General features: G+C 40.0%; 2 protein-coding genes across 6 annotated transcripts; one reads left to right on the top strand and one right to left on the bottom strand.

Moving 5' to 3' along the window:
- Positions 1 to 2,311: 2,311 nt before the first annotated feature.
- LOC101160991 lies at positions 2,312 to 9,863 on the bottom strand. 2 transcript variants are annotated; one of them, XM_011481047.3, is made up of 4 exons: positions 9,673 to 9,797; positions 6,377 to 6,432; positions 5,628 to 5,698; positions 2,312 to 5,165 (listed from the first exon to the last, which is right to left on the bottom strand). In XM_011481047.3, the coding sequence occupies exons 3-4, from the start codon at positions 5,686 to 5,688 to the stop codon at positions 2,599 to 2,601; spliced, it is 2,628 nt and encodes an 875-aa protein (XP_011479349.1). In that variant the 5' UTR covers positions 5,689 to 5,698; positions 6,377 to 6,432; positions 9,673 to 9,797; the 3' UTR covers positions 2,312 to 2,598. The 2 variants fall into 2 exon arrangements, with proteins under 2 accessions (XP_011479349.1, XP_004074338.1); XM_004074290.4 differs by lacking the exon at positions 6,377 to 6,432 and having other exon boundaries at positions 9,673 to 9,863.
- A 10-nt stretch (positions 9,864 to 9,873) lies between these two features.
- Positions 9,874 to 19,067, top strand: fbxl6 (F-box and leucine rich repeat protein 6). 4 transcript variants are annotated; one of them, XM_020707217.2, is made up of 11 exons: positions 9,874 to 9,985; positions 11,400 to 11,550; positions 11,630 to 11,980; positions 12,214 to 12,372; positions 12,657 to 12,720; positions 13,293 to 13,424; positions 13,684 to 13,791; positions 13,939 to 14,052; positions 14,374 to 14,605; positions 16,442 to 16,679; positions 18,597 to 19,033. In XM_020707217.2, exons 2-11 carry the CDS (start codon positions 11,423 to 11,425, stop codon positions 18,733 to 18,735), a joined length of 1,665 nt encoding a protein of 554 aa, XP_020562876.1. In that variant the 5' UTR covers positions 9,874 to 9,985; positions 11,400 to 11,422; the 3' UTR covers positions 18,736 to 19,033. The 4 variants fall into 4 exon arrangements, with proteins under 4 accessions (XP_020562876.1, XP_020562875.1, XP_011479348.1 ...); XM_011481046.3 differs by lacking the exon at positions 9,874 to 9,985 and adding an exon at positions 10,182 to 10,497; XM_020707216.2 differs by having other exon boundaries at positions 11,400 to 11,980.
- Positions 19,068 to 21,464: the final 2,397 nt, after the last annotated feature.

Below are 21,464 nucleotides of genomic sequence, written 5' to 3'. Positions count from 1 at the left end.
GCGGCAGTTTAGCTCAGGCGGTAGAGCAGGTCGTCCAACAACCGAAGCGTATAGCGATCGCTCTCCCTAGCCAGCTGTCGCCCCCCGGCTCGTCTGCAGCTCACCGCTCCCCCAGGGGATGGGTCAGAATGCGGAGAACAACTTCCCCATTGTGGGATAAATAAAAGTAAAAAAATAAGACCAGTGAGGTTAGGGCTGATTGGGTGCATTTACATAACCAGGTAACTAGCGTAACCTGGTTTCCACATGCAAAAAGGAAGCCTTGTTTCCATGATGAAGTAAAGGAACTCACATTGGTTGTAAAAAAATTCTTTGTTTAGTTGTCTGGCTGTGATTTAATGAAAAATGTAAACTCCACACACATTCATAAAACATCTTGTATTAACTATCATGGATGTAGCTTGATGTCTAGAATAATGGTTCTTTACAAATGAAAATTTTCTATTAGATAAACATTTGTACATCTTTGTTTTCCTTGTCTGAACTTGAATCTGGTTCAAAACTGTACAGCTGGATAGCTCCAGTATTGCTTGCCATTTTTGTTGCACTGCTAATGTTAAGTTGCCGTTGTGAGGGACTGTAAGCTAGCTGGACAGCATGTAACAGATGGGTGACGGGAAGTGGGGACGGGCTTACTCCACACTAGAGCCCTGCGCGGGACTATTTTCTTCATCCCGCTCCCGCCCGCACCCCCCAAATTTCTGACCAATCCCGCCCGCTCCCGCAACGTATGCGTTACACTCCCGTCCGCACCCGCAATATGTATGTCCACTCCCGCCCGCACCCGCAAAACTCATAGAATTTAGTCCCGCACAGTAATAAAGATGCATTGATTTTGTATCGTCTCCCGTCCCGCAGAAAAAAACACGTATTTTTATTGATATTATTAAAGACATTCATGTCCCTCCTCCAGTCTCATCTTTTCATGCATTCCTCTTTTGTTTAATGTGCAACATAATCATTAAATATATTTTCACAAATCCTGTTCGGTAAAAAAAGTGTGCGTGTGTCTGCGACATTGTTTGTCCACGACAGACGGCCTGAAGCGCGCTGAACCAGCTGGGATAGATGCAGGTCAAAGTCATTTGCAGGAAGAAAAACATTGTAATGGTTCAACAGAGCTGAAAATCTATGAATTAATTTTTTCCTGACGGAAAAATACTTTTTTTTTTTTTTTTTAGCTTCAGCCTTTTCCCGTTTTTGCTGTTTTGCGCCTCAGTGGGGCATTGGCACGCAGATCTGAACACGATGAACCTCGTTTGAGGTTCTTTTCTGCTTCATCAACTGACATCATGTCCCTGTCAGGAAACCTCTGCTTCTTCCTTATCCCGCGCAGTGTTGCCAGATAGATTGACAGCTCTTTCATCCTTCTGTTGCGCTAGAGCGTTCCGACTAACGGGTTAACCTGCTATGACCGTATTTTGCGCTCTCTGTGTAGAACACACTGGGAGCGCGGGGAAAATAACTCTAAGCTGCAGAGGATGTGAACAGGTGAACAGGTAGAGAGGAAAAGCAGGTAAAGAGGCGGGGGAGGGGCTTTGGCTTCAAACTCTGTCAGAGAGATGGAAACACGGCGTCAGATTGAGACGCAGCTTTCACTGCGGGAGTTGAAGTAGAGACTTTCTCTGGGATGATTCTATGAACTCAAACATGGAAACATGATTATCAAGCAGAACTCTTTAAAATAATAAACCTGATCTCTCCACATTCTTCGTGTCTACCATGCATTGATGCACACATCGCTCCATGCAGCGATCAGACCAGAACTTTAGCTGATAGCTCCGCCCATACGCGACCGCGGTATCAGGCTTTAAAGAACACAATTTCTAAGAGGCGGGGCGGGGCGCTGCACACCCCCAACAATAGGTTAGATGACAGAGGCCATTGGGCGTCTCTACCTGGTGCCTTCACGGAGCTTCAGTACATAAGACTCCAACAGCCGCACAGCCTAACGTAGTCCACTATTATATATTCATGAGATATTCATGGCAAAACTGATCCCGCAGAGTTTTTTTTTTGCCGCCCGCTCCCGCCCGCAGTACAATTCAAACCGCCCAATCCCGCGAGATTTGAGTTGGGTCCCGCGGGACCCGGCGGGACCCAATCCCAATGCAGCCCTCTACTCCACACCAATAGTCTTGCCCACAACCCAGAGGCCAATTTCTGATGAACTACTGCTGCTCTGCAGAAACTATGTCTTAGGCACAGGTTTTTTTCTATTTTGGCTTATAACTGCATTATCATAAAAGACCACTGGGAACGCTTTGAAAATGTATCAAAAAATGACAAACAATGAGGATGGACACACAAGAACTGGTTTCTACATTTTACTTGCAATGACACCTGGCACTTTGTTTTTTTAAATTCATACATCATCAAGAAAACGAGACAGACATCTGACAGCGCCAAATAAAGTAACATAATATTACCTTGGTATTGGTAACGAGTAGTATGCAGCAAACTCTCAAAAACATGCAATATTAAAACCTTCTCAACAGCAATAATTGTACTACAGTGGCACAAAAGTAAACATCTAAAATTTGCAGGCAAAAAGACTGAAGTCAAAGTCCATTTCTCTCAATATGAAGTCCCACGATGTCATTCGTCCACATTTTCACCAACAGGCTCTAACACACTGTCTTGTTCAGCTGGAGGAACCACGACTTCTGGAGTTGGCAGACCTTCTGGAACAATCTGGACTTTGGTTCTTACTTTAGTCTTTCGAGGCTCCAACACCACAGAGAAGCTTGGTTTCACACGAGGGAGGGCAAACTTCAACTTCAGCATCATTTGGGTGCTATTGATGTATGGCCTCTCTAGGTGTGGGTTTTGGTTGTTTAGGACCATTTGCTGGTACAGAATCTCACAGCGGAGTCCCTCTCGCTTTTCCTGCCGGGACTTTCCATCGAAGCGTAGCATCAACTTATCCACATCTTGCTGCGTTTTACATGGCCCTCCGTTTCTGGCCACTGTTTCTATGATGTAATGCCTGTCCATGATCTCTTCGTGCTCCTCTGGCTGGGCTCTTTTAGAAACCTTCTTCATCTGTGGACTCTGGTCCTGCTTTTGGAAACTTTTTTTATATTGAAAGCTTGACGATTCATCAGAGCTGTTGCCAGAGGACTCACCATCCTCCTGAGAGCTACCAGACACCAAGGAGCCCTTTGACAACTTGTCAGGTCTTTCCTTTCTATAAGGATATGCATGGCCAAAGGGATATTCCGCCATCAAGACGGAGAACGTGCAACTCACTAGCTGCAGGTTCACTTCAGTGGAAGGTATCTGAGAAAAGCTTCCTCCAGGAAGAAACTTCTTCAGATGTTCCTCAGTGACGGCAGCGATTACCTTTATGGTTCTCTTCAGACAAGCTTTAATGAGATCTCTGTTTGTGTGCCACTGGCCACAGTACTCAAACACACCCCTGAAAGTTTTCTCTTGCAGAGGGAACTGCAGAAACACATTTGCGCCCTCCTCTGGTTCCAATAGAGTTGAAGGATCTTTCGACCAGTCCAGGAACTTTTGATAGAGGCAGAGCAGGTACTTACTGAACAGAGCGTATTCTCCTCCACTCTTCAGAAGCTGCCAGTAAGGGCCAAGGATTTTGCAGTAAACTATGGCTAGAACACAGACAAAACTCTGGATGACGGCGTCACTTGCATCTGCCGCTACGCTCTCTAGAATAACGTTGGTACATTCGTCATTGTTCATCAAGAGCAAGTCAGAGAAGAAGAGAGCAATCTCTTTGTGGTGGTGAATAAGGCCTGCAGCTGCTTCAAAGTAGTTGTTGAATCTATTTGACTGGTTCACTGCAAGTCTGGAGGGGTTTTTCTTTTCTGCACAGAAAGCCATCCAGTGTTTTCTGTAATTGTGCATGTCAGGTGTGCGTGGGCTCAAGACATCACAGGCCATGTGAATGAAGCGGAAAGTGGCACTTTCTGGCAAATTCACAAAGAACTTGAATTTCAGAAGCTTATCTCTGCCCAGTTTTTCCCCTGAAGACTGAACGATCTCTTTCTCGAAGCTCATTATGTGCTTCTCCACCGCATCATGCAGATCAACGAGGAAATGGGCATTGTAGTTTAAAAACTCCACTGGACGCACAAGCTTAACATCTTCGGGCAATGCATCGAGTTTCCTCTCAAATTCCATCATGGCAGGGTGCTCCTTGCTTGTTAGAGCGTACTGATTTTTGAGCAGATCCAAGGAAACCTGTTTGCATGCTGCAGTTTTCCCACCATACACACTTGAAAGCTTCTGAACAGACAGCATTGTAATATCTAACAGAGTCAGTGACTCCCCTCTATTGTCTGAGTTTTTATCCCCACCACTGCACGTGTCTGGATCCTCTTCACTCGTGTCACCCGCATCATCATTATTCCTCTGCATTGTGTCCCCAAAGTTCATTTTTTTTATCTCAGGCCCTTCAGATTGGGAAATTTCACAGCTCTCGTACTCCTCTTTGACCGCAACTTTTTCATAATTAATAATCTCATTTCTCTTTATGCGTTTCTTCAGAATTATCTTTGGCATTTTCTTGTGAACCAGTTCGAATGGGCTTTGAAGCAGATTTTCCATTGGTATGTTTCTTCTGTGACTTCTTGTTTCATGATTGTTACAAAACAACCGGATCTTCTTTATCTTAGGCTTCAGGGTTTTATATGCCTTCTGAATGTCCCCGTCTTTACAGAACTCAGGGTTGAAGTTTCTCAGCCAAGTAACAATGACAATTGGAGAAAGCTTCTCCCGAGCGATAAAGTCGCTCAGCTCAAGAATCAGTGCATTTGTGACCTCTATCGACTGAGCTCGCTCTGAAAAATTTGTGAGCTCCAGAAGGTCTTCCCTTTCTACACCAATGCTGTCACATATTGGGCCGACAAAGCTGAAGTTGACGTCTGACTCGAGGAAAGTTAGCCGTGCATCACTTTCAAGACTCAAGGTAGTTGCGATGCCCCTCTCAATCAGTCGCCGAAAGTCAGCAGACTGATGCCTGGGGAAGATTTTTTTGAGCCACTCTATGATGGCGATCCAGGGAAAGTTATTGTCCTCTCTCAGAAGTCCAATTTGAATCAGAACCCTGTATTTACATGATGTTTTCTCGAGCGTCAATTCTTCTCCTGACTGAGGGCCGATAAAGTCAGCAACAAGCTTCCAGTAGTAATCATCTCCTGAAAAACAAAAGTGGGAGTGGTTAGAGGAATAATGGCGGGGAGAGAGGAAAGGCTGAAGTCATTAGTACTCTCTGAGCTACAGATGTTGAGGTTCTCTATGGGAGTGATGAGGATGGACAGAATCAGGAATTAACCCATCATTTGAACAGATCATGTTAGATGTTTTGAAGATATATGTATAAATGCAAAGAAGCAGATTGACATGTTTTGGACACGCTGAGAGGAGGGACAGAGATTATGCTGGTAAAAATATGCTGAGGTTGGAGCTACCAGGAAGGAGGTGTACAGGAAAACCAAAGATAAGGCTCATGGACGCAATAAAAAAAGTGAGGAAGACACCAAGTTTGAGCTTAGATAGAAGCAGATAAGTCACTACTGGAACAACCACAAATGGATCGAAGGGGTCCTTTGATCAAATGTAAAAACTGCAAATGGTTTACAGCAGGTATCATCACTTACTTAGACCAGCTTCAGTCACAACATCTTTCCCACAAAGGGTGAAATCTTGACTCTTTTCCATTTGAGAAAATCTGTTAAAACACACACAAAAAAAAACAAGTTAACCTTCAATTCTTTGATGGCACATACAAAACAGTTACTAAAAGGCATTGGGGTTGAAAAACTGTGTTTCCTATGGCGTTTCATCTCTGCCATAAAGTGAACGAGCGTAAAGACAACTGAGCGGGCGTATTCAGGAACTAAGAGAGCGAACCTTACAACCACGCAGAGTGCGCTCAGTGTTAAGGAGGTGTTTTTGTCATTTGGGGGGGCGGTATTTAGGGGTGTGTTTGTCACTTGGGGGCAGTAACCCTTCTGGTTGATCTTATTAGCCGAAATTTGCTGGTCAAATGCGGCAAGGCAGCGGGGCAGGTCTTTTATTTTTCAGAGCAGGGGGGGTTAACAGGCAGCTCTTGAGCTGCAAGTGGCTCTCTGCCTTTTATCATATTTTCTACATACCATACTTTTACAACCATAAGGCGAACATTAAAATCTTACATTTTCTCCAAAATGTACGTAGCGTACTAAATGTGTTTCTGGTTGATCTGATTAGCTGAAATTTGCTGGTCAAATCCAGCGAGGCGGGACTTTCTTTTAGAGGCTTTAATAGAAAAGAAACAGCGGCTGTAACGTGGATTAAAACGGTAACGAATGCAGTGATTTTCACGAGAAAAACTTACAGCACAAAAAAACCTACTGCACTTTCTTACCTTGGTCTTGGGTCGTTGGTTAACGTTTTATTCCACGTTACATCCGCCGTTTTTTTCTATTAAAACCACCAACACAAACAGGGTTGGCGAACAAGGTTGATACAAAGAGCCGAAATTTTTAAAAGTAATAGTCAAAGAGCCACACCACGCACTGACCTGCCAGACACACAAACCCTGCCAGACACACAAACACACAATTAAAGCCATATTATTTTCCATAACCCACTCCTCTCCTTACAATACAACAGCCCTGGATTAAATGGCGCAGTTTATGTTATGGGTGTTTTTTACGTATTTAACGTTGGTAAATGGTAATGGCGTATACTTATATAGCACTTTTCTACCTACAAGGCCCAAAGCGCTTTAGTCACAGACCCATTCACACACACAGCGGCTCCGCTGCTAAAACACTGGCGCCAACCAACCACCAGAGGCAAGGTGGGGTTCAGTGTCTTGCCCAAGGACACTTCGACACATGGGCGTGCAAGGCGGGAATCGAACCTGCAATATTACGCTGCACCATGGCCGCCCTGACGTTGACACATACCGGTAAAACATGCATGCTGGAGGGTGTTTTAAAAAGGCAGCGAGCGCCAAACTGATTTCCGGAGTCACCATGGAAACGCGTGGAGAAAAAAAGAGAGCGCTATATTCCAGTAAGACAGAGTCGGAGATTTAAATGACGGCGTATGAAGATTATACGCCCATCAAAAAAGTAATACGGCTGCATCAGCAAAAAAAAAAGAGTTTCTGCTTCTGCTTGAGAAACCTCAGAAAGGTGAAGCAGCATGGCGTGTCCATTTGAAGATAATTTAGTGGATGAAGAAGCTCAGATAATACTTTTTCCACCGTGAGAGGGTGATAAGACCACATATGGATGTTGGAAAGATAAACTTTGTTGATCTAACTTAATTATTTGCTTCAGTTAAGATAATTAAAAATCATTTTTGTTAAGTCAGTTTAAAAATAACACATAGTTTTCAGACAGTTATTTTACTTTCATTCAAATTAATTCAATTAAGTAGACGTAACTTTGGTGCTGCTGTTAGATCGGCACCGCAAGGGATTGTGGGACACCATTCCATTTAAGGGATACCATTTAAGTTGGCAAAATTGGATAAATTATATATGCATATATATATGCATATATATATATATATATATATATATATATATATATATATATATATATATATATATATATATATATATATATATATATATATATATATATATATATATATATATTCTTCTTCTTTCTCTTTCGGCTTTTCCCATCAGGGGTCGCCACAGCGAATCATCCTTTTCCACCTCACTCTATCATGGACATCTTCTACCCTAACATTAGCCAACTTCATGTCCTCTGTTAAGACATCCATGTATCTCCTCTTTGGCCGTCCTCTTGCCCTCATGCCAGGCAGCTCCATCTCCAACATCCTTCTACCCATATATCCACTATCCCTCCTCTGAACATGTCCAAACCATCTCAGTCTGGCTTCTCTGACTTTGTCGCTAACACAGGCAACATGAGCCGTCCCTCTGATGTACTCGTTCCTTATCCTGTCTAACCTGGTCACTCCTAAGGAGAACCTCAACATCTTCATCTCCGCTACCTCCATCTCAGCCTCTTGTCTCTGTCTCACTGCTACCGTCTCTAACCCATAGAGCAGAGCTGGTCTCACCACTGTCTTGTACACCTTTCCTTTGAGTCTTGCTGACACTCTTCTGTCACACAACACTCCTGACACTTTCCTCCAACCGCTCCAACCTGCCTGCACTCGCCTCTTCACCTCTTTTCCACACTCCCCATCACACTGAACTGTTGACCCCAAGTACTTAAACTCCTGCACCTCCACATATATATATATATATATATATATATATATATATATATATATATATATATATATATATATATATATATATATATATATATATATATATATATATATATATATATATATATATATATTACTTGAGTAGTAGCATTCTATATAGTATATATATATATATATATATATATATATATATATATATATATATATATATATATATATATATATATATATATATTACTTGAGTAGTAGCATTCTATATATATATATAATTTATCCAATTTTATATATATATATATATATATATATATGCATGCTTCACAAGGAAAATGGAAATAAGATCAGAACGTACATTTACTTCGTCTGTTCTTCTACTACAAGCAGAACCTATTTTTGCTGATGAGCCATGTTACTTTTTGATGGACGTATAATCTTCATAGCAGTCATTAATCTCCGACTCCGTCTCACTGAAATATAGCGCTCTCTTTTTTTCACCACGCGTTTCCATGGTGACTCCGGAAATCGGCGATCCATTGAGAATGTCTTTATGTCCTTGACGTGCACCCGCTTTAACCAAGGGTTACCAAGTCGAGCGTAATTACGCTAACTCATATCCGGTCTTTTGGAACCGACATACCCCGAGTAAGCAAGTTCAGGAGGATTTCAGCCAGAGTTCAGGCTAGTTTAAACATGCTTCCTTGAATACCCCCCAGGTTATGTTCAGAGCATGAGTTGCTATGGCAACTTGACATACCCTTAACTTACCTCCACTTTTGGAACTGAAAGCTAAGGTTATCCGCTTCCTTAGCCTCAAATTTATCGTGGTAACTCGCATAACCTGCTTTTTGGAATACCCCCCTGAACAAGACTAGGATGAACTGTTTTTTTTTTTAAATACATGGCATCCCTTACAGTTGAAGAGTATGATTATTCCATTACATATCTCATCTTGAAGGCAACTTACTGACAAATACTTTTTTGCGTCTCTTAGATTTCCTTGCATTAGATCTTGTTATAAGTTATAGGAGAAAATAAAAAGCATTCAGATCTACATTTAAAATGGCTTACTACATTGTAATTTCATGATTGATTGCTACTCGCAAATCGATGATTGTTTTTTTAAGCTATACGTAGCACAGACATATCTTTTACCACATGCCCAGAACAGTGGCATTTGCTCATAAAGTTCATGTTAACGCAACTATAAACTGCATATATCTCTTCTACTTTTCAGTTAGTCATTAGATTAGCAATAGGAGTTAGCCATTAATCGCTGCAACAACAAGCAGCCAACTAACTACGGGTTATGTGCCATGCTCTGTTTGTTTGCATCACTTTCAGAGAAATCCAGCACACTGATCTGAGCATTAGCAAAAACCAAACAGAACAACAGACATTTCGGTTCAATCCTAACTTTGTGAACGAACCAGTGTTTTTAAATAAAGGTAAACATCTACTTACGTTGTCCTGAAAATACAAAACACGATGCAAGGCTTATCGAAGGCAGGCATTTGCCGAGGTTCGGACCAATCAAAGTATGGTTGCGAAATGCATTGTGGGTCCAAACTGTTCTAAAAAAAAAACTTCCTATTTTACGGTATTTTCTTCAGCTCGTTGATAAACGTTATAGGTTAAGGACAGGAGACAGAATAGATTCGAAAGGAAACCAAAAAAGAGATATGTTCATTTGCAAAATTTGGCTCCACCTATGCTACGTAAACAATGCGTCGGCGCGTGGATTGGACGTCACAATGTCCAATCTAAAAATGAAAAGGTAAATAAAGATGCATAATCCACAACTATGTAAAAAACAACAAAAAACGTTTCAATCAAAAATGCAAAAATTCACTATTGAAATTCAAAAATAATATTATTTAGTGGATTTAGCTCTGTTTTTCCTTAAATAATTTCCAATAGCTCACGCGCTCACCAAAAATAAATCGACGACTCACAAACAAAAATTCACAGCATAAAGGTTGATTTATAACATAATTGGCATCTTTTGCTGCTTTTATGCGTCTCAGTGTCGAGACAGTTTTTCCTTCCTGTTTTTAGTGCAGTGACCGCAAAGAATTGTGGGATTGCTTTTTCCTTCTTTTTAGAAAATAGGCTCTGGTGCTTTTCGTCTGTGTGATAGTAAAATAAAACATCGAAGCCTATTTTCATGTTAAATTGCTAAAGGCGAACGTCCATTTCAAAGTCGGTTTACTAAGTGAATAGGCTCCTTTTTTTCAGAAAAAAACGACAATTTGGATAGACCTCCACAATGGTTTGCTAGCTTGCAAGGTAAAACAATTGGGTCTTATTTAATTTCCATAATACTTATTTTTATCAAGTAACGTTTACTTTTCTATGTTTTATGCCTTAGTTTTTACTAAATTGGGACGCGGTAAGGTGGAAGTTATCCTACTATATGCCTTTTTCTGTATGCTACTACTAAGCTAAAGCTAGCTGCATACTACTTACATGTAATTTATGTTTAAGTACCTTTTTATTTTTCTTGATATATTCTTTTTTAACTCTAAAATTTATTTATCAAAAAATGTAAAAGGGGCAGATAAGCAAGGTTTCCTCTTTCTGTTCCATTTTATTTCCCCTATTGGAATGGAACGTGTGCAAGATCTTTTGTTTTTATAGATTTTGTGGAAATGAAAAGAAATAAATTGAATTGGAAAAAAAAATTCTAGGGGCAAATTTATATACATAAAAGTAAATTTTCAAAAACCACTTTTGAATATATTTCACAAGGAGATCTGTATATATTTAATTTACTAAAATTCATGAAAAATAAAAAAGCGAGGACAGTTTTCACTATTGTTATAGCAAACCCTCACTATTTATGTGTTTTATTTTATTGACTTTGTTTTGCTTTCTTATCGCTTTATTCAATGATTTAAATAGTTTGTTTTCTTTACGGTTTTGTTTTATATTTATGTGTATATTTACTTATGTTGATAGTTACATTGTGCTATTACAAAAAAAACCAAAACGCTTATTTGGAGCATTTTCAATCGGTCCAATATCAAGACCTGCTGTAGGATTCCTCAGAGTTAAACTTTATTGTTTTGTTTGAATTGTCGTGAAATGTCTTGATATCAACTCTACAAACTCGGGATCAATAACGTTTTTTATCTTTTTTTTTAGTCATATCTTTTGGGTTTCTTAAATTAGGTAAATTTTTTCCTTAGATGCTGATACAACCCCTGGTGCCATGCTGACACCTGCTGGATCCAATGTTTATATAAAACAAGATAGCTGCAACTATGGAGCCCTCAGGCCCAGAGGCTTCATCCCAAAGCCAAAGAAAAGAGGAGAGTGCACCAAAAGGTCAAGGAGAAGGTGGCTCAAAGTTAAAGAAGGCTCATTTGAAGAATGCGAGTACTAAAAAGAAAAAACCCAAAAAAGCTACTGTTTCCAGGTCTGCCCGGGTCAACTACACAGTCCACCAAGGAGAAGATATGCTTCTTGTTATATCCAACGCTTCTTCTCAATATGATGATTCAGCTTGGGCTCCCAAAAGAAAGGGAAGCAAAAAGAGGAAACTTGTCAGAGAAAACACAAAAGCCATTCGGACTAAGACGAACAGGACAGTCCATGTCAAGGGGAAAGTGGAAACTAAAACTGCTGTGGAAGAAGAGGAGCCCTCAATGTTTGCTTTCCCTCAGGGAACAAATGACCAGCGTTGGGGCCAGAATCTGCCAGAGGAGGTGTTGGTCAACATTTTCCAGATGGTGGTCAGTCAAGACAACGCAGTCCCATTTTTATGCAGGTATTGTATGCTGTCCCAAGAGAAAGATGTTTATATTTTGTCTTAATTGCTGTTCTTTTTTTTTTTTTGGTAAATTTTCCTAGTGCTCTTGCTCCTTACTTACTCCCAATTTAGGCAAAATAGCACTGTTCTGGGGATTTTTACCATCAATTTTTTTTTTTTAATATAATTAGGAGATCACAGAGACTCATTGATTTGAGATCATGTGGTTTCCTGGTGTCTTTGTGCTTTAGGGTGGGAAGAGTTTGTCGTCTTTGGAACGCTGCAGCTTCCAGCCCCATCCTGTGGCGCAGAGTGACTTTAGGACACTGCTGGATCCCACCAGGGAAGTCTCAGCTGCCAAAGACTGAGAAAAAAATAAAGGACACGGTTACCTGGCTGGCTCAGAACAGGTGTGTAGCATCAGTCTAATACCTTGTGACTTGTGCAGTTTAGTGCATCAGGCTGGTCACGGGAGTTTAAAAAACACCCACTGATTTGGAACAATTTCGACTTTTTTTTACTCCAATTTATACTTTTTTTTGTCTACACAGCATTGTAGTTGTGCTACATTTTAAAGCTATTTTAGGCAATTTTAACATTTAACTCTAATTGAAATCCACCTCTCTTTGCTTATTAAGTAACAACAAATTGACTGAATAAATACAGCATGTTGTCTTTTACATTTTTTTTATAGATTTTCTCAGCTGCGAGATTTCGCTCTCTGCCACTGGACAAAGAATGTTGATTTCACATTGCAGGTAATGTTAACAGTTTACAGATCTATTGACCACATGTTCTTTTATTTTCTTATTGGGTTTTCTAGAATAGTGATTCAGAGTGATGTCATCAGATGATGCAAACAGCAGTACATGATTAGGAGCATTAAAGAAGTTTTTAAACATGTTCTTGTAGCATCTTTTTGATGACATTTTAAGAAAACTAAGCTCAAAATTGCACTTCTGAATAGTTTTTTATTGACATTGTTGTAAATCAGGAGTAGACATATGTCATCGGAGAAATAAGTAATTTGGGACTTAATGTCTCTCAGCGACAGGAGAGGAAAAGGGGGCGGGGTTACCTAACGCCAGCCATCTCGGCAACAACTCTGCAGAAACTATGGTCTAAAAAACAACACAGGTTTTAAAATTTTGGCTAAAAATGGCACAACCCTAATTAAAAGACCACTGGGAAGGCTTTTACAATAGATCAAAAGATGATCGGAGTGGGACTTTAAAGCTAGGCATCTGTGATCATAGACTTCAGCTGCCTGAGTGTGCAGCATCTTCACTGTTTGGTTAATGTTATTTAATTATTTTTCTTTCACTTTCAGGCTGTCTCCCAGTTCTGCCCTCACCTTGCCTCTATCAAGCTCTCTTATTGTTCAGGCCTGACAGCGAAGGCGTTCCAAAGCCTCGGTCTGCACAGCCGTGCTCTGCACAGCATCAACATCCAGTACTCAGAGGCATGTGTGTGTCGCTTTTTAAATGCTCACGTCAACAGCAACCAGTGATCAATCCCGTGTTATTGTGTTCAAAGATTGCTACTTTTTACATCCATATATTTGCATTAGATCTGTGAGGGTTATTTACCTTTTAAGGTTTAGTTAAAAACGTTGCTGGAAATCTTTTACTCAAGTAATTTTGCTGTTGTTGTTCTAATACAAACCCAATGATAAAGTGACTTGTCTTTTTTTTTTAATTTTTTTTTTACATTTTCTGTAGTTCCAGGTTGAAGGACTCCTGGAGTATCTTGATAATCATGGGCATCAGATCAAAGAAATCTCTTTCACTCATGGACTAAAGAATGATAAACTTCTGGCAGCTCTAAATGTAAGGCAGCCTTGGCTTTACATTTCAAAGTAATGTACCGGTAGTTACAGTTATCAGTTGCAGCCTGTGAAATGGATGTCTCGGCTGCAGCTGCTGTACATTCTTGCATTGGTCTAACATTGAATGTATATTTTTTTTCTTTTCTAGAGGGGGTGTTGTCCTGATTTGGAGTTGCTGGAGGTGAACACAAAGCTTGATAGTAAAGACGGCGAACTTCCAGTTTGCATCCAGGCACTTCAGCAAGCCTGTCCCAAACTCAAGGTTTGAAAAATGTCCCTTTATCTTATAAAGTGGCTGTTTATACAAAGTTCATTAAAAGGTGGTAATGCTGCATATTTACCATTTATTTGTATTTTGCTTTTGCTTTTTTTGGAGCGGTGGCCAAACTGCTTTTCATGCTGACAAACAATCTGTTAAATAGATAGAAAATAATATTTAATATTTTAGCTTTGTGTTCACAATTTTACCACAGAAAAATTGGGGGGAAAATAGATTTTCCAGATTTTTTTGAATCAGCCATAGTGATAAAAACCAAATGTGAGGCACCACAGTCTGAGAAGCCTGTGTACACACTCCCATCAGACCTTTCGCATGCTGAACGTCAGACCCCTGCATAAGACGATGCGCAATGGCATGGATTCATCACCTGGGTTCCCGTGCCTGGAGGAACTTTGTATTGCAACCACGTCGTACTCCTACATGACTGACAAAGATTTGCTGGACATTCTGTTTGCCTCCACCAAACTGCGGGTGCTGGACCTTAGAGGCTGCTCACGAATCACACCACCTGGTCTGGCGCGATTACCTTGTCCAGGTGAGAAAGTTTACTTTTGTGAGTTTAACATTAAACCTTAGCAGTCTGTAGCTTATTGAGATTTTTTTTTTACAATTTTACAATTTGCTTGATTATTTTCTTTTCAAAACAGTTTTTGTGGCAATGCTTGATATCCATCTTTTTAGGACAACTTGTTTTTTTTATAAAGATTTTTCATGATATTAAACAAAGTTCCACAATCCCACAACTCGGAGCAGAGGTAAAGCAAGGCGGTAGCCAGACCTGCCATCCTAAGGTCAGAGGTCGACAACTCTACCACTGCACCACGGCTGCCCTGTGTTGTGTGATTGTGGAATTATTGTGTAATATAATAAAAACACATCTGCATTAAAAAATCCCCCAAAAAATCAAAGACAAGGTCAAAACTCGGCGAAAAATGTATAAAAATATATTTTAAATAGGGATGTCCCAGTCAATCACGCAATTTCAAACTTGATTGGAATTGGATGTTGTTTCCCGATTAGTGATCATATATTTATTCTCATCAGCGCTATATACTGCATTTCATGTTTATTATTACAGATAAATATTCTACTAGAAGTCTGCATACCATGAATACATCACAACATTTTATTGCCATGAAGGACAAAAATAAAAAATGCTAAATGGTGTGTACTTGTATAGCAATCTTCTACCTTCCTCGAAGGCCTAAAGTGCTTTGCAGTCACAGTCCCATTCACCCATTGACACACACATTCACACACTGATGGGAGCAACAGAATATGGCACTATTCGACAGATTAGCAAGACGTTCAAACATTCAGATTTCAGGGATAAAATATCTCTTTTAATAAATGTTTCAAATTGACAACAGGTATCTCTTGCAGTTTGTCCTAACTCAAACAATGACCTACAAAGGCACCCCAAAACAAAAAAGGTCTGATTTTTGTGCTTCTGACGGAGAGACGGCTGCCAGGGGAATGTCTACTAAGTACAAGCTTTTTGGAAAAAGTGATGAAAACAAAAAAAAGAAGAAATCCATAATCTCTTAAAAACAACCAAAATGATTTCAAAGACAGTCATTAACCTTTTACAAATTCAAAGGAGGTATAAATTCACAAGTGATCAAAAAATTTTCATAGCTTTGAAGATACAAAAGCTACATTCTCCAAACATTCTCACATTAATAATTCTCTTTTTTTTTACCTGTTAATAGTTCACTATGTTTTCTAGTTGATAGTTGCACTATTTATGCATGATTGTTTAAGCTACTTCACAGAAGAAAACTGTTTAAGTCTTAAATGATATAAGAAGGTTTATAAAATAAAAATAGGGGACAATCTGGATCTGTTTATTAAATGTATTCATTTTTAAAATGTGTTCAAAAAGTATCAGATCGGGACCGGATATCGTCAGATACTCAAAATCAAATGATTCTGCATCAGATCTGGGCCAAAAAAAAGCCTGATTGGGACATCCCTAAAAAAAAAACCCTCTGCTAAATTAACAATGTTCTAATGAATTATTCAAAAGGCCATAACTCTTGTTATGATTGTTTTAAACCCAACATTTCAAAGATGATAACCTTTTTGAAACTTTCATATTCAATTTGGACTGAAACCTCTACTATTGATGGATTGGTGTCATTCCTACCTCACTGTTAGCAAGCAATATTATTGGCACATGCACTGTGAGTGCAAAGACTACTAAGGGTTAATAGTAACTCATAAAATCTGGTCTTTTAGCTTGTTTGTGGCTTATTACTTGTTACAAATGAAAGGCTAAAACATTTGCAGATGTACTCTTCTTACTTTTGAAGTGATCTCCTTTAAATCCTGAATGTCTAAAGCAGCAGCTTCTGTTGTTGTTGGTCAGATCTGCAGTGCCTGTTCTGGGGTCAGTACTTCAACAGTCACGTCGGGCTGCCATCTCTGAAGAGAGATTTTCACCTGGTGACACAGCTGTGGGGTCAGACACTGCAGCAGCTCGACATTGCAAACCAGGTTTTCACAGAGGAAGACTTGGAGCTGGCCATGGGTTACCTGGCAGCTCAGACAAAGACTCTCTGCTCGCTCAACCTCAGTGGGACCAGGATCACTCTGCGTGCAGTCAGGTAATCCACGGAGCATGTCTAAATCAGGAAAGCTGACGAATTTGGATGATATCCAGGGCTCCAGACTGCGAGCAATTGGTCGCATTTTGCGACCAAAATTTGAGAGTGTGCGACTGAATTTTACATCCAGTCGCACATGCGCGACCAGTAAATTTGCTTCCCCCACCCTTCGTATTTTTTATACATTAAACGTGGAAGGGGCACGTCAATGATCAATGAAATAATTAATGAGACGCAAGCACACACGGACGCAGGCAGACACACACACTCGCGCACATACTCATGAAACGCGAGCACGTACACTCTCGCGTGATGCCTGTGTGCGAGGCGGCCACTGCGTGTGAGAAGAATAGGGACAGCCACTGTGAGTGGCTAAAATGCGTGGAGGGGCCTAGAGATAATCGAGTGCGCGTAAACATCTGTGGGAAGGAAACGGAGAGACAAATATCAAAACCTGATATGTGCGTCTGAGCTATGAGCAAGCGAACTATTGATTCGTTCTTCCCACCTGCGGCTAGTGTACCAGTGCCAGAGTGTACAGCAGGGGTCTCAAACTCGCGGCCCGCAGGCTATTTGCGGCCCCCAAGATGATATTTTGCGGTCCCCGCCTTAATATGAAGGTTTAATGTTACTGCAGCCCGCCAGTTTTAATGAATGACACTTTTTCATTGTCGTGCGCGAAGCTGACCAACCAATCACAGTGGGGTAAATGACTCTTGGGGGCGGGACAATGACAGGGCTTGAAAGCAGGAAACCTGACAGCCCCCTCCCCGGACCACATTAAGGAGTTCCTTACTTTCCTTTAGAACGTATTTATTCGCTCGTAATTTTCTAAATACATGCAGTCCGTGCTGAACTTTTCTCTGGGCCGCACAGACCCGGAGGAAGGTTTAGGTTTTGGTTACGGTTACGGCGGCGCAGAAAACGGTCCTGCGCGGTTGTTACGGCAGCACACCGCTCCCGCGGGAGTCGGGTCAGCTGAGGAGAATAAATGTCCCACACCTACATGCGTGACAGCTAACGGGGCTTGAACTTTAAACACGTGCGAGCAAAAACAACATTAGTTTTAGACACACTGAAAATACGTGGGGAAAATGCAACGATAGACGTGCTTGACATGAACCAGCGGCTCGCCTAGATCGTTGGGGAGACCGGGGGGGTGGGGGGGTGGGGGGCTGTGAGATGAAAGCGAATCTGCAGCAAGACTGAAGGAGGACAGGAAATTGGAATTGTCCTTAACATTCAATTTAGTTTTAATATTCTTCTCCCCCTTAGTATGATCTGTGTTATTATATATTTTATGATTATTTTAATGTTTTGTGATGTATGTAGCCTTTTTTTAATGAATTGGTATTTTAAATTATTTTAGTTAATCACTCCACTACAAAAACCATCAGGACACATGTCCCATAATGCATTGTTTTGTAGTCTGTAGAGCAGCTTTCAGTCAGTTCAGTTTCCAGCTGTGTCCGGGTAGGTTTCTCGATTGACAGTTGATGTTGGAGCAAAAACAAAAATATATGTCACACACCAGGTGATCTGCGCAGCGTTGAGTTCACCTGGGTGATCTCAAACACGCTTATTGTGCATCTTGGCTGCACCTATTTGGTGTCACAAAGATAAATTTGTACTGTCATGACAGCGATGCTTTTGTTTTGTTGCATCTTCAAAAGTGCAGAATAAAATGTGACACTGAATTTGAAACAGCACATTGTAATTTCTGCATCTATTATTAAAGCACTTATTAGTAATACAGTGGAAATTAGTAGATTTGGTTAGAATGTTGATTTACGGTATGCGCCCCTAAATTTTCTGGTTGCGCCCCTAAAATTTTCAGTTGGGGCCACTGTGCTCCTAGTGAAAAAAGTTAGTCTGGAGCCCTGATATCTGTAATATTGTTATCGTCTCATTTTGCAGGTATGTCATTAGTCGCATGCAGGCGCTGGACTACCTCAACCTCTCATCCTGTCGCTATCTTCCAAGAGGACTGAAGAAAATCTATCGGGGCCAGGAGGAAATCCAGCAGCTGCAGGAGAAACTGAAAGAACTTGTTTGAATAATTACAATACAATTATAGATTCAAAGACATTGTTGATGTAGTTTGGAAATTTGACCTTCAAGCTCTTTTCTGTACATTTTATAAGTAAACTGGTAACTTTGTTAACTCTTTTAGCTGTCTCAATCCCAGTAATTGTCTGAAAGTCTGAAGCTGTCACCCTAAATTTTTTCTCTGTAAGCCGGTAAACAAAAAAAATGTGAAATCTCAACACTTCATCCTTTTTTCTTTGACTGTAAATAATTTTTTTAAATTAACACCTTGCTATGGCATTTAATGGGCATCAGAACTTTCTTTTTTGTATGTTAAATAAAAAATTTTTGTAGTCCATACTATGTGTTGACAATATTTTGGCAAATTGGCAAAGACAACAACATTGCTAGTGAGGATAGTTTTCAGTGAGTTTTTGTCAGACAGAAATATGGTATAGTTGAAGTGCTTGATCATCTTGATTTGTGTTGGAGCATGCAGGTCTTCTAGTTTGTACTTTACCTTGTTTAGCCAGTACAACACATTTAAGTTAGTGAGCAGTGGTCACTTGAGGGTTATCAGGATGTCAGGTCTGATTTTCTTGACTCCAGAAAAAATATCTCTCACAGTTAGCAACAGCATCCATTCTCTCTTTAGTACAGAAGCAAAGCCTCTGTATACATGTTTCTTTGTTCGTCAGGCTGTTTCACTGCAGCTTTATCCCTTGTGCTATTCTAGGCACTTTACCTTTGGCAGTAGGGTCATCTAGACCCACTAGACAGTGCTCTGAACCTTTTTTCTTCAATGATTTGTGATCTTCACTGGTGTCCATGGATTACATGAAATCTTTCCACCTTTATCCACCTTTGTCATGGTAGAATTAACACATCAATGTTAGGGTGGGGTCATCTGAGATAGCACAAGGGTTAAGCAGTGGAGCGTTAAGAATAAATACTAAGAGTGACATGCTACACACTAATGAATCTAAATACCTCTTGTTTTTCTAACAATACTTATCTACTGTTTTCGGCATACATTGTTTTTTTCTTGACTTTGTTTACCGTTTGTTTACGTTGTAGTTTTTACTTTTGAACTTCTAATGTTCAATGTCTCATGTTTTAACTAGGAGCAGCTAACACTTCACAATTTTCTCAAGATAAAAAGAACGGGTATATCTAATTATTTTTCTTTTAATTACAAAAAACAACCTTGGCTTGAAACGTTTAATGCTGGAAAGAGAAATATATGTAGTTAATTAAAATGAACTTGGGGGACTCATGTCGAACAAAGTTGTTTGTTTTTTCTTTAAATTTGTATCCTTGAATATAGTTTTGCTTTTAGGAACACAAAGTATTTTGTTAACATTTTAGTGACAGTGAGTTTAAATAGGAGATACAGTGCCCTGCAAAAGTATTCGGCCCCCTTGAACTTTTCACCCTTTTGCCACACTTCAGGCTTCAACCATAAAGATATAAAACTGTAATTTTTGTGTGCAGCATCATCAAGTGGGGCACAATCATGAAGTAGAACGAAATTTATTGGATATTTAAACTTTTTTAACAAATAACTGAAATATTGGGAGTGCAAAATTATTGAGCCCCTTTTACTTTCAGTGCAGTAAACTCTCTCCAGATGTTCAGTGAGGATCTCTGAATGATCCAATGTTGAGCTAAATGACTAATGATGAGAAATAGAATCCACCTGTATGTAATCAAGTCTCTGTATAAATGCACCTGTTCTGTAATAGTCTCAGAGGTCCATTTAAAGCGCAGAGAGCATCATGAAGAGCAAGGAACACACACAACAGTTCAGAGATACAGGATTTGGATACAAAAAGATTTCCCAAGCTTTAAACGTCCCAAGGAGCACTGTGCATGCGATAATATTAAAATGGAAGGAGTACCACCGCAAATCTGAAGACCCGGCCGTCCGTCTAAACTTTCAGCTCAAACAAGGAGAAGACTGATCAGAGATGCAGCCAAGAGGCCCATGATCACTCTGGATGAACTGCAGAGATCTACAGCTGAGGTGGGAGGGTCTGTGCATAGGACAACAATCAGTCGTATACTCCCCAAATCTGGCCTTTGTGGAAGTGTGGCAAGAAGAATACCTTTTCTTAAAGATCCATAAAACGTGTTGTTTAAAGTTTGCCACAAGCCACCTGGGAGACACAGCAAACATGTGGCAGAAGGATCTCTGGTCCGACAAAACCAAAATCAAACTTTTTGGCAACAATGCAAAATGTTATGTTTGGCGTAAAAGCAACACAGTCATCCTGAACACACCATCCCCACTGTCAAACATGGTGGTGGCAGAATCATGGTTTGGGCCTGCATTTCTTCAGCAGGGACAGGGAGGATGGTCAGAATTGATGGGAAAATGGATGGAGCTACACACAGGACCATTCTGGAAGAAAACCTGATGAAGTCTGCAAAAGACCTGAAACTGGGATGGATATTTGTCTTTCAACAAGAAAATTATATAAAATGATATATATTTAAAAAAAAAAAAAAAAATATATATATATATATATATATATATATATATATATATATATATATATATATATAATATAATATAAAGCAAAATCTACAATAGAATGATTCACAAATAAGCTTATCCAGACAGTGGCGGTTCTATACTAACTTATTCCCCAGGCGAGTAGCCCCCCCCCCCACACACACACACACACACAAATTTAAAGATATCCTTCTGTGTTTCCTATCTTTATTTGGCCGTTTTACACACAAAAAGCATTA

Source organism: Oryzias latipes, chromosome 11, assembly GCF_002234675.1.
Source record: "Oryzias latipes chromosome 11, ASM223467v1".
In the NCBI taxonomy this organism is placed as follows: domain Eukaryota; kingdom Metazoa; phylum Chordata; class Actinopteri; order Beloniformes; family Adrianichthyidae; genus Oryzias; species Oryzias latipes.
The sequence above is the reverse complement of the archived record's forward strand: the minus strand, read 5'-3'. Positions and strand labels throughout refer to the sequence as shown.

Excerpts from the sequence above, each read along its gene's own strand:
- LOC101160991 (XM_004074290.4), bottom strand. The coding sequence starts at position 9,722 with ATGCCTGCCTTCGATAAGCCTTGCATCGTGTTTTGTATTTTCAGGACA. Across the intron at positions 5,699-9,672 it reads TTTTGTATTTTCAGGACAAC|ATTTTCTCAAATGGAAAAGA; the intron begins GTAAGTAGATGT and ends GTGTTTTAACAG. Across the intron at positions 5,166-5,627 it reads TGTGACTGAAGCTGGTCTAA|GAGATGATTACTACTGGAAG; the intron begins GTAAGTGATGAT and ends TTTGTTTTTCAG.
- fbxl6 (XM_004074289.4), top strand. The coding sequence starts at position 11,475 with ATGGAGCCCTCAGGCCCAGAGGCTTCATCCCAAAGCCAAAGAAAAGAG. Across the intron at positions 12,373-12,656 it reads ACCTGGCTGGCTCAGAACAG|ATTTTCTCAGCTGCGAGATT; the intron begins GTGTGTAGCATC and ends TTTTTTTTATAG. Across the intron at positions 14,606-16,441 it reads GGCGCGATTACCTTGTCCAG|ATCTGCAGTGCCTGTTCTGG; the intron begins GTGAGAAAGTTT and ends GTTGTTGGTCAG.